Source organism: Panicum virgatum, chromosome 6K (assembly GCF_016808335.1).
Source record: "Panicum virgatum strain AP13 chromosome 6K, P.virgatum_v5, whole genome shotgun sequence".
NCBI lineage: Eukaryota > Viridiplantae > Streptophyta > Magnoliopsida > Poales > Poaceae > Panicum > Panicum virgatum.
In genome coordinates, this window is record NC_053141.1 from 41,861,803 (window position 1) to 41,874,131 (window position 12,329).

At 43.9% G+C, this 12,329-nt stretch overlaps 2 protein-coding genes across 6 annotated transcripts; one reads left to right on the forward strand and one right to left on the reverse strand.

Moving 5' to 3' along the window:
• Positions 1-237: 237 nt before the first annotated feature.
• Positions 238-4,785, reverse strand: LOC120713697 (probable WRKY transcription factor 2). Of its 4 annotated transcripts, none has more exons than XM_039999646.1 (7): positions 4,443-4,690; positions 4,173-4,267; positions 2,918-3,387; positions 2,470-2,640; positions 1,579-2,318; positions 1,310-1,495; positions 238-1,144 (listed from the first exon to the last, which is right to left on the reverse strand). In XM_039999646.1, the coding sequence occupies exons 3-7, from the start codon at positions 3,356-3,358 to the stop codon at positions 631-633; spliced, it is 2,052 nt and encodes a 683-aa protein (XP_039855580.1). In that variant the 5' UTR covers positions 3,359-3,387; positions 4,173-4,267; positions 4,443-4,690; the 3' UTR covers positions 238-630. The 4 variants fall into 4 exon arrangements, with proteins under 4 accessions (XP_039855580.1, XP_039855579.1, XP_039855578.1 ...); XM_039999647.1 differs by having other exon boundaries at positions 631-1,144; positions 2,918-3,381; positions 4,443-4,650; XM_039999645.1 differs by having other exon boundaries at positions 2,918-3,381; positions 4,173-4,785.
• A 2,905-nt stretch (positions 4,786-7,690) lies between these two features.
• On the forward strand, positions 7,691-11,595 carry LOC120713698 (pentatricopeptide repeat-containing protein At1g80150, mitochondrial-like). 2 transcript variants are annotated; one of them, XM_039999648.1, is made up of 2 exons: positions 7,691-9,235; positions 10,725-11,595. In XM_039999648.1, the coding sequence occupies exon 1, from the start codon at positions 7,828-7,830 to the stop codon at positions 9,184-9,186; it is 1,359 nt and encodes a 452-aa protein (XP_039855582.1). In that variant the 5' UTR covers positions 7,691-7,827; the 3' UTR covers positions 9,187-9,235; positions 10,725-11,595. The 2 variants fall into 2 exon arrangements, with proteins under 2 accessions (XP_039855582.1, XP_039855583.1); XM_039999649.1 differs by having other exon boundaries at positions 7,691-9,230; positions 10,718-11,595.
• The last annotated feature ends 734 nt before the right edge of the window (positions 11,596-12,329 follow it).

Here is a 12,329-nt window from a genome sequence, read left to right on the forward strand (position 1 = left end):
GGTGAATTATGATAGTTTACTTTTGACTGTTTACTTGTTGCTTGATGAATTAGCTGCTCAAGGTAATTTCGTTCTTCTGTTTGCTGGGAAATGGAAATAACGAAATGCGGCATATGTAATAGTAGAATTAAGATGGCATGCTATGTATTCTGAGGTGCCCATGTACCCAGATCTGAGCTCTGAAGTCTGAACTCTGAACTGACAAACAAATTCAGGATTCAGAAAAGAAAGGGAAAATCACATGACAGAAATTTTCTTCAAAACTAAAAAGAATAACCAGTCAGAAAAACTCTGGCCAGAGTCTGGGGTGACCTCAAATCTTTGGACAGTTACAACTTACAACACTACCAGAAAACAAATATTGTGGACCTTCTGAATAATTCGATTAATATAACAGCAAAACCAAGGTTTGCTCACCAAATTCAGATGTTGCCTCCTTCCCCCCTTTTCCTCTTTCTGCTTAATACTACAATCATCTGCACTAAAGGCTGAAAGCAAATATTCAACAAAACAAGGCCGAAAGCAAACGAAGGAACTACAATAGAAGGAACCACAGAACATTCAAATCGTCTATGTACACAAGAAGAAACACACCTATCTCACCACCTTTGTTATTTACATCTGAGGGCCCTAAGGCAATCTGCCCATGAACTGCTGGTAAGCTGCCATAGCATTCCCGTTTCCCACCTGCAATTGGGACTGCTCATCTGGGTTCACCTTCACCTCACCTCTTGGCAGGACAAGCCCTGCACAACCCTGCATTTTTGGAGGATGGCCAGGTACTGATGCTGGCATGAAAGTTCTCAGAGATGGTACTGGTACTGCCATGCCAGGAGGGAGCATTCCGAAGGAGAAACCGCCTGAAGTTGCGCTGAGTTGCGGTGGGAGACAAAGTGAGCCGTAGGCACCAGCAGCGCTCAACTGTGGGATGCTGGGTTGTGCCTGTTCTGGCCTCCGGTGAAGGTTGCTACCCTGTGGCGCAGCACCGGAACTGGAGTTCGGTTGCCCACTGCTGTTTCTGGCAGCTGGAACTTCATGGTTGTGCTTGCCCTCATAGGTGGTGATCACAGACTTGAGATCATTTGAGGCTCTCTCCACATGCTTGCGCACTGAGCAGCCTGCGTAAGTGCATTTATAGTAGCTCCTGCAGACACATAGATGGATATTTCTTTGTCAATGGTGAACTATTGAAAAGCTAAGATCTCTATATTTTTTTACATATTTTTTTCCTGTCAAAGGTTAAGGTTTCCAATCCATTTGGTTTCCTAATAAACTAAGGAAGAGATGGAAATGACACTACAAAGCTGACCTCGGGTTTGGATTTCCTTTGACAACTTTCTGCCCATACTTGCGCCAGCGGTAACCATCATCAAGGATGTCAACCTCACTTGTGGTCTGCACAACAATCCGAGGTTCCCGGACAGCTCTTGATGCCATAGCTGCCATGTCAAAGGCATTGGTGGTAGTGTTAGTAGTGGCAGAAACCTCCATCTTCCTGAAAGAAGTTCAAAGGAACACATGAGCATTGGTTTAACGGGATTGCATGCTCGTATTATATAGTTGGTAACAAAACCCAACCTTCTTTTAGATTCAGTCTCATCTTCATCCCCACCATAGGTTAAGGGAATGGTGCCATGGGTTGCCCTGTCATCTTTCTCAATGGATGAGACTGTTGATGAGACATCTACAGCTTCTTGGGACTCCATAACACATGTATCAGCAATCTCTGTTGTGGTAAGAGAACCAGACAGATTTCTTTCAAGACCTCCACTGTGCACATCTAAGTGGTCATTTAGAGCCATTCCCCGTGACGTTTCTGTGTTATGACCAGGTTTGGAACGAAAGTTCTCAGAGCCATCAGCTTGCAAATCATTGACGTGTGATGACTGGACACTTGGCCGGCGGTTGGGAGGCGGCAAAGGGTGACTGTGGGAACCTTTGTAGACTATCTCCGTTATATGACCCTCTTGAGAACGCTCCACCTTTTTCTTGACAGGGCAATTTGGGTGAGTGCATTTGTAGTAGCTCCTTGGGTGCTCACTATTCTTCACTTGCTTTTGTCCATATTTTCTCCAGTTATATCCATCCTCAGCAGGTGTGATAACTGATACGGAAGAATCTTCTCCATTTTGGTTTTGCTCACTCTCTACCTGTTCATCGGCAGGGGATGGATGATCGTTGTCTAACATGGAATCACATGTGCTAGGTTTAACAAGATTTTCCTCATTTTCATCCTTGGTTGCAGTTGTGCTAGCCTGGAGACTTAATTCCTGCTGACTATCATTTAGGGACTGGTTTTGGTGAAATGCACTTAAACCCTGGAAAGTGCAAACTTTGTCAGGCCAGTGCCTTACAAACAAGGAGATGTGTTTGTACATGTCAAATTTACAAGACAAAGAAAATGCAGTAGTAAGGAAGGGAAGTAGCAGGGTGGAGGTGATGGGGGCAATAACATTTCAGCAAACATACCTTGTCCACAGTTGAAAAACTTGGGGGCTTAGACCTCAAAATAGTCTGGAAGGAAAATGCACAATCATCTTGCGATTGATCTTCAGCCTTCTTCGGTACCGAGGATATCATTGATTTAAAGTTATTAGGCATCAGAAAAGGCAATTTGCCGGTCGTAGGAGAAGGTTGTGCCTACAGAGATCATAAACAATTACAGGTTCACATCACAAAAAGTATAAGGAAACTAGGAAAGAGGGAACCATCTTCTCTATTTTATCCATGTCTTTAAAATTTTACTTGTGCATTAATAATTTCAGAAGTCGTAAAAGAAATAAATGTCCTGGTGGTTAGAAGATAGTCAAAAGATGCTTTGATCTAAACAAAAGGGAAATAGTCCAAGAAGTTGCACTTTGTATCTGACTTCATCAAGAGCGTCAATCATCTCGATACGTATTACATAGATACTTACAATGGCATTGGGTAGAAAAACTGGTGACTCCAGAAGCTCCCTTGGACTCACACCTGGTGGTATTGTCACAGGAGACCGAATTGGCGCAGAAGAACTGACACGAGATGTGTCAATTTTCAGGACTCCAAAACCGGCCCTGGCAGCCATCCTCTCTGCAAGACCTCCATGTGAGGTTGATTTCTGATTTGTGCTAAAAAGGTTTGATTCAAGCTGCAGAGGGGCTTTTGTATCTTGTACAGTTTCTTCAACGCTCGGATCCGCAAAAGTTTTGCTCTTATCAATTCCATCCTGTGGTTTGTTACTGCTATTGTCACCAAAGATGCTGGAGAATGGACCAGAGCTGAATTCTTCGTTCAAGAAGCTTGACATCAGTGTTCTTGGGCTGGGTGAAGGAAGCATCCAATCCTCCATCAATGCTCTGCGGTTGTCGGTCCCGGCCATGCTTGTGGTAATTCTAATTCAGACTGAAACTTGTAAAGCAAAGTAGAAAATCTATTATTTTAGTTGAAACACTGAACCGTCTTGTTAATCAAACAGGAGCAATATTTCTTATCAGCTGTGCAAAGGAAAAGCAGATTGCTAGACATGGAACATGATTGCATAGCTGGAAACAAGAACAGACTTAACTGAATATCCTAGCACTCATTTAACATAGACATATGAACTCAGGATTCCGACAGGTGCAGATACGACTGAGGAAATGGGGCAACCTTTGCACAAAGATACTCTACAACAACAGTAAAGACACAATGAAAGAGGAAATCACTGTTTAACCCCGGAGATTACAAGAAGGTGTGGAATTCATACTCACCACATTACAGAATACACAGAAACACACTAAAGATCCCATGTAGATGTTCTTTTATGCCTACAGAAGAATTCATAGTCCTATGTGCAAACAAATGACAACCAAACGAGCTGAACTTGACGCAAGCAACTGAATCCAAGCACAACACTGCAAGGACAGTTTGATGAGATGGATAGACTCAAGCAGCCGAATAACCACTATGCAGAAATCACAGGACATGCCTTGAATTCTGGCAAAATGACCCACAGGCATAATATTCTGACACAACCTACAGTCTGCAGGTAATCCCCAGCTGAATTTTGCAAACTACCAACCAAGCCTCAAACTTCATAAACTATAAACAAGAAGCCATAAAGCCTCCGCTTTGATGAGCAAGGAGCCGCCTTTACCGAAAGAACTCATCAAAACATCGCGAAATTAAACGCAGCAAGGCATTCAAATAGGCACCTGAAGCGGCCGGGGCGGTCGGCAGCAACGATACGCCGCCTCCTTCAGAAGACAAAGCGGCCTTTCTGTGGGCGCCGGAAGGATGTGCGAATGGGCTGCGGCAGAGACGACAAGTTGGTCAAATCCTGCGCCCGTGGGGATAAGAACAATCGAGCCTCCGACTATGGACAAAAATCTGCGTTTTTCCTCGCTCTTTTTTCTTTTTGTTCCTTTTCCTCTCGTAATTCTCTCTCACTGGAACAAGAACATATCAACTATGGCGGCAAAAACCTCGCAAGCAGCAGTGCAAATCAGATTCTTGCTCCACGAAGAAGAATCTGTTCCAAGACGACTGAATTGGATTCACCTCTCTCTCTCTCTCTCTCTCTCTCTCTCTCTCTCTCTCAGTTCCTTGATATTTATGGGGAGCTGGTTTTTGCGAGGCGGTGGAAGAGCCGAAGAGGGGGAGAGAAGGGCGGTTGGCCGAGAGGAGGGAGGCGAAGGGAACGGCGGCAGAGAAGCTGGAGGCGATTTGTTGCAGTTGCAGGCGATAGGCTCCTACTAATTTTGAGCGCCGAGTTGCAGAGCTGTCGCCTTCCCCGCTCACTTTTCCCCATCTTTTATGGAAGCGGTTGCTCTTTAACCGTCCGACGGTTTTACCTTTAACCATCTTTACATGCGTCATTATCTGCACTACTTCATCAAAATGGTGCCCCTTTTTAACAGCAAAAGAAAATCATGGTACTTTTCCAGATTAGTACTATACCATGCACCAGAGTAGTTAAAAGCACAAATTCAGCATCCACTAACATCAACATCTATTTTTAGCAGATTAAATCAAGTCAAAAACAAAAACCATGTCATGCCAAGTCGGACATGTCAAAGATAATAGTATTTAAGTTCCTGCCTTTAAGTTCGAAAAAAGAGAAGATAATAATATTTCTTTGGGTGGGACTATTTCTTTTCCCTGTTCGAAGGATCTTCGTACAGATCAAGTTGCAGCTGAGCTGACAGCACCACTCCTTGGGCTCTAGCAGCAAGTGGTGGCCGTACCGAAACACTGAACAGAGGTCTTGTGCTGTGACAGTCTGACAGGAGTGGTGAGGTTCATCTTCTCTTCTCAATCTCGGTGGTCTCATCCCATGGCAAAGCGACGGGCCAGCAGTTTTGGCACCATGTGCACGTGCAACGCATCTGGCATCGCGCTCCATGCCCCATGGGATGGTCCAATGGGTGCTTTCAGGTGGCTCGCCAGGCCTCATGTCAAACAAGCACAGCTGCTATGAACAGAAGCATCTGAATTCCGGATCAGCATGTAAACAAGCACAGCTGCCATGAACAGGAGCATCTGAATTCTGAATCAGCGAACTGAACTCTGTGTCGCCTAGAACCAGGGGATTTGTGCACTGTTGCCATGAACTAATGAACAGCGGCGGCAGCTGAATTACCGACTCTGCATAGAACTGTGGGATGTTTGCTTGAGCACCTGCGGTCAGTGAACGCTGCACAGACCGACAGGTACACGCATACTCATGCACAATGCAACAAGATTGCTGAGATCGTGTGGATTCAGGACTCAAATGCAAAGGATTTTTTTAGATTAAATGCAAAGGCATTATGAACTTGTGATATGTGGAATGGAGCCGATCGTCCGGCGTCGTCAGAGCTCACGTCTGACTGGAAACGTGCTTGTGTGAGGATCTTTACTCTTCTTATGCAATTCGTACGAACTTTAGTGACTGGTCAAGGAACCGTTATAGAACTCTGTCACATCGAGCAGATGGCCTGCTTGTCACATCGAAAATCAATCAGCAGCGCCTAATAACATGATTGTCTCTTTTTACCCATGTTTCGTGTTTAGTTCTTTACATATAAAAATTTTGTGTTGGAATCTAGCTAATTTGAAGTGTTGGGACACATGCATGGAGTACTAAATGAAGTCTATTTACAAATTTTTTTTTTGCATAAATGGGTTGTAAATCGCGAGACGAATCTAATGATGCTAATTAATCTATAATTAATCCATAATTAACAGATGGTTACTGTAGCATCACTATTGCAAACCATAGATTAAATAGGCCCATCCATGCAAAAAGTTTTGTAAATAAACTTCATTTAGTACTCCATGTATATATCCCAACATTCGATGTGATAAATTTTTTTCGTTTACGGGGTTTACGTGTAAAGATCCAAACAGGGCCTTACTGAACTAGATAACCAGCATGGTCGGTCCAACTAAGGATCTCCGCGTGGCGATGATAACGGGAGAAAGAAAAAAGCTTACAGAGCCTTAGTTCCAAAAATAAAAAATGGAAAGAAAAAAAACTAACATTGCAACATGATTGAACGTTGCGATTAGTTGCAACTTGTAAGACAGTTTCCAGTTCTACAACAGTTAGAGCTGCTTGCAACCTCGGAGCATGACTGGCATCCTCAGCTTAACCCCTGATCTTTTGTTTAAGAATGCAGCTTAACCCCTGCATTCTCATTGTCTGATTATAGAAGAGTTATCTCCTAATCCCATACGTGTAATGATGTACTACATGATTAGCATCCAACAAAGGCCAAAGCAGTGCGCTTTTATCTGTGGCAAACAGCTCTGTCCAGCTACTTGATTGCGCTCCTGATTTATGTTTTTCTTCTTCTCTTTTGGCTTTTCTACGTACGTGGCATCGGATCCTTGCTTATCTGGCCTACAAAAATGGGATTAGACTAATGGCGTGGATAATCTGGAGGAAAACAAGCAGCCATCATGCTGAGAGGTGAGATCAAGGGTGTGGATATGGTTTATTTGCGAGAGAGAGAGGGAGAGAGAGAGAGAGGGGGAGAGAGAGAGGGAGAGAGAGAGGGAGAGAGAGAGAGAGAGAGAGAGGCTCGCAGCGATCCTCACTTTTAGATTGAGGCGATTCTATATTTGCGGTTGCAAAATTTTGCATTCCCTTTTTTTTTCTGACAATGTATGAATAACATATAGAGTCCATATGTGTATTGACAGTGACAAATAAGAGACCACGCAAAAATTTAATGGCAGTAAAATAAATTTATCTTTTAGTTTTCGTGAGTACGCGGGGGTGGGACAGCTTGAGCTTATACGCTTATTGTTATTCTAATTCATATAAACCTACAACTTGCTACAATATTTATTTTTCGAGGCATTTTTAGTTGTCTTTATCACTTTATGTAATAAAACTATGAAAAGACAATACTCCTGCTGCTAAGAAAAAAGAACAGAAACCGGTGGCATAAAGTCGGAAGTTATGTACTCTCTTCGTTCTAAATTATTAGTTATTTTGGTTTTTCTATAACGATTAGTAATTTAGGACTTAGTAAGCAGTTCACATGGGCCGATGATAGACCATTTTTAAACTGTAGCTGGGCTAGAGACCCACACAGTGCCTGGGCCCCCACTATAGTTCAGCCCAGTTCTTCCAGCCTTCTGGCTCGGAAAGCGCCCACCGCTCGCGAGTCCGCTGGACGGAACGGCGCATTGCGCCTCCACGGCTCCACGCACGCAGCACCTCAGCCGCCGCCGCCGCCGCGCCCGCGCACACCTGCCTCCCCTTCTCCTTCACCTCGCCGCCCCCAGGGGCCACGTCAATGGCCGCCGCCGCCTCCGCCTCCGCGCCCTAGAATCGCGTCGCCCGCCGCTCCTCGCCTCGGGATCGAGCGAGACCAGATGCTCTCTCTGGGCGCCATCCGCAAGCTGTGCGCCGCGTTCGACGCCGTCGCGCTCACCGTCATCGCCGCGGGGCTCTCCCGCCCGCCCACTGGCCGCCACCCCTTCTCCTCCGCGCACGCGCACTCCCCACATCCACCAGACTTCCCCACCATCGCTGCCTGCCGCGCCGCGGTCTCTGCCTCCAAGGGTAGCCGTCAGCGCTGCCGCAGGCAGCCCTCCCCCTCCCGCTCCCCCGCCGCCAAGGAGGAGGAGCAGCCGGTGCTGCTCAGGATCAAGCACGAGCTGGACCCGGAGCGGCTGTACGAGCTGTTCAGGGCCAATGCGCACAACCGCCTGCTGGTGGAGAACCGCTTCGCGTTCGAGGACACGGTGGCGCGCCTGGCAGCTGCTCGACGGAATGACCTCGTGGAGGAAATTCTCGAGCAGCACAAGGCGCTGCCCCAGGGGAGGCGCGAAGGGTTCGTGGTCAGGATCATCGGCCTCTACGGGAGGGCCGGGATGCCGGGCCACGCCCTGCGGACTTTTCAGGAAATGGAGATGTACAGATGCCCACGCACAGCCAAGTCGCTCAATGCGGCCATGAAGGTCCTGCTACGAGGAAGGCTCTATGATGAGGCCCTGAGTCTTTTTGAGGAGGGATCACAGAAGTATGGCGTTGAGCTGGATGACATCTCGTATAACACGGTGGTGAAGATGTTGTGCGATATGGGGAAGTTGCATGCGGCTTACCAGGTAATGCAGAAGATGGAGGAGGCAGGTGTGCAACCAGATGTCATCACATACACGACGCTCATGGCTGCGTTCTATCAGTGTGGCCAGCGTGAGATTGGGGATGGTTTGTGGAATCTCATGAGGTTGAGGGGTTGCAATCCGACACTTGCTAGCTACAATGTGAGGATCCAATTCCTGATTAACAGGAGAAGGGGCTGGCAGGTAAATGATTTGGTGAGGAAAATGTATGCAACAGGGATCAAACCAGATGAGATCACATACAATCTAATTATCAAGGGTTTCTTCATGATGGGTGAGCATGAGATGGCCAAGACGGTGTTTGGTGCGATGCACGGAAGAGGAAGCAAGCCAAACAGTAAGGTTTACCAGACAATGATCCATTATCTCTGTGAGAAAAGGGACTTCGATTTGGCATTTAGGTTGTGCAAGGATAGCATGGAGAAGAATTGGTTTCCCAGTGCCGCTACTATTGTCCAACTGTTGAAAGGCCTCATGGCAATCTCAAAGGATAGGAATGCGAGAGAGATAATGAAGTTGGTTACTGGGAGAAAACCTTCATATTCAGATGATGAAATGAAGGTCTTCAAAGACATAGTCTCATGGGAGGACCGGAAGATAAGTTGATGAATGGATTGGAAAATTTTGCTGTAAATCCACCACATGTAACTGTAAGGCTGTTGTTGACATTCTTTTATCACTTTGTTTTCATAGTAAAGTTGAAATGAGGTAGATGAAGGGGTTTTGAATAATGATACATCCTTTCGGACTCCTTAGATAGCAATTGTTCTGCTTAAAAAAAATGTTACTATAAGTTATAGAGAGCCCTTACCTCTAGCAGAAATATCATGAATGGCAAAGATTTTAAGAGCTGGAGATTCTGTACTATACTTTCCATTATCTAATGTTTTGAAATTTCATAAAAAAGTTTATGTTCAAAATAATTGAACATAACTACATAAGAATGTTTCAAAACCCAGCTGTGCTGAATGTTGATGAAGTAATGAAGTATTCTGTGCAGTATACCAAACTATGCTTAGGAAAATGTGCTGAATGTTGATGAAGTAATGAAGTATTCTGTGCAGTATACCAAACTATGCTTAGGAAAACCTGATCTTTTAATATTTTTCCCATTTTGCCATCTCACCAAAGTAGAAGTTTGTCTACTCGTTAGAACAAGACATATTTTTACTATGCCTCAAAGTTTTTCTACCATAAATAGATAATTCTTTTGGCTTCGTTGAAAAGGCATGTGATGTAAACCAAGTGATTTGAATTTATTTCCTTTTTTACGAGCCATATATTTCCTGTTAAAAATGTCAAGTTTCTTGACAACACTGTTCTAATTTGTAACTGATCGTACCAGTTTTCAGTTACCAGAGTTACTACTCGTCACTGAATGACTTAAATGTAGCTGATTTGGCATGGTACTTGATGCATCCACCTCTTTGACGCATCAGTTCAGATTAGTTATTAATGTGTATTGCTAAAAGTAAAAGTAAAATATACTAATCTAGCTAGGATTGCTTATTATAGTTCTTAGATCTGTGAAGTTTTTGCACTTAGGAGATGTGATATGATGTGAATGTTGTGATTCTTAATATGATTGAAATGATAGACATGTCATGGGCAATTCTACATTACTTTTCTGATTATTTTGTTGGGTTAGAATATGATGGAGCACCTATCTTTCAGTCATCATCACTTTGGAATCCACAATTCTACATTGTACATTTTATCATATTTTTTGTTCTTTATCCCCTTAACTGTGTAGCTTGAAGTTTTACTATCTGCTATACATTTTTTTTTAGATTTTTTAGAAGGTTTCACAAGCCTCTCAGGACAGAATCCTGCATTCTGGTGAAATGTGAAATACCAGTGAATAACTGAAAGTAAAAACAAAACGAAATAAGCTTAGGTTATCTTATCTAGACGAAATCCTGGCCTTAAAACATTACATAGTGCTTGTCTTAAAAATCCTAAATGATTTTCATTATTCTTGAAACAAACTACATGGATCCTGCCATCCTGGAAATCCCATTATAACAAGCTGATAATCCTTATAGAAAAAATAGCTGATAAACTAGCCCTTTTAAGACCCTTTTTTCAATGTCAATTGATACTTGCGCTAGTACTACCTTGTGTTCTTTCTTTGCAGCTTGCAGTCTCTGACAGTATTTGACATGCTTGACTGGATGGAGACAAGATGAAGGAAACGAATAAAGAAGGCATATGGCAGTGGAAATTGTGGGATGGGATTGTACACGTTCGAGGAGCATTGACATCAGAATTCAGAATGACTGGATGTCCTGAGGTAGGAGAGTAGGAGAGAGGTGGTTATTAGTAATTAGTCAACTTGAGACAGATAACTCAACTGGGTATCACAAAAGACAGGATGTGCCCAACACATGATCCCAGCACCCTGATCCGAGGATCGGGCAAGTTTTCTCGCCTCTGCCAAAGTCCTAGCCACCAACTCCTCATGTGGATCTCCACTCATGCCCAGACTAACATCACAAGAATCCCACACATACACATACACATAGTAGCCGAAGCATCTCAATAATCAATCAAGGTAAGAATACAAGTAAACAAATAGGCTATGCAAGTTCATCTCATCTCATCTCATCATAAAGTAAGGCACTAGCAATTCTAGCAAGCATGCCTAATAAGTGATGAATTCGTGGATGGGCGTGAACCTGGTGGTTCTTCGTAGTTGTCTTGGGTCTCCGGAGTTTTCTGGTCATCCATTGCGTCTTTCTGGACTTTCTGGGTGTCTGGGAAGTCCTCCTGGGTCTCTAAAGTCTCAACTCCTCGCAGGGACCTCATCGTAATTATGCATTGTTGACACCGTTTTTCGATACGTGTCAAGGAAGGTGATTTCGGTGAAGGAAAGATGGCGGATTCGAAAAAAACCAAAAAATGCACAGAGTTGGGATCGGCCATCTTCGCAGAATATTCTCCTGGTCCATCGGACGGATTCCAACTCTGGTACTCGGCCGATGAAGAGTTGCCGATGAAGTCAAGGAAGGAGAAGAGGATCCAGACCCTACGAAAATCTTGATGATTCGGTTGTAATATTTTAAATAGTTTATCTTTTAGATAGTCTTTTCTTTAGGGTCAAGTAATGTTTGCCGTAATCGGCTAGAACTTGATAGCGCTAGGCTATATATATCAGTTGTAAGGGACCGGAGAAACTTGATACACATCCAATACAACAAAATTTACAATTCCTTTGCACTTTTTTCGGCGACTTCGCCTTTTCTCTTCTTTTTTCGACGAGTTCTTTTAAGTTGATCAAGGACGCCTCACATTCGAGCTACTTGATTTGCCGGTGAGTTTTGTTTAACCGAGTATATTTGAACTTTAGATACCGGGCGCATCGCAGTGGCTTCGTTCAAATCTATTCAAAAGTTATCGAGTTTATCTAGGCTTTGACTTCCGGGAGCATCACTGTCGTCTCATCTAGATTTATTCACCAATAATCGATATCGGTTAGATTTGTAGGTTTTTCTATGCTTTTTGGCCATTATCACATCTAAAAACATACTAAATCGGTTTTAGGTTTTGGAGTAACATTTTTATTATCTCAAGAGCTGGTTTAGATCTGCTTTTAGCCTGACATCATCTAAGTTACACATTCGTAGCTTAGATCTTGCCATACACACACGATCGGCTGTCCAAAAGCCGGTTTTGTCGTCTAATGTATCGGCTGATCCTACCGATGCGCTTGTTTACTACGCGCTTGTATTTAATATCTTTTTATCGTC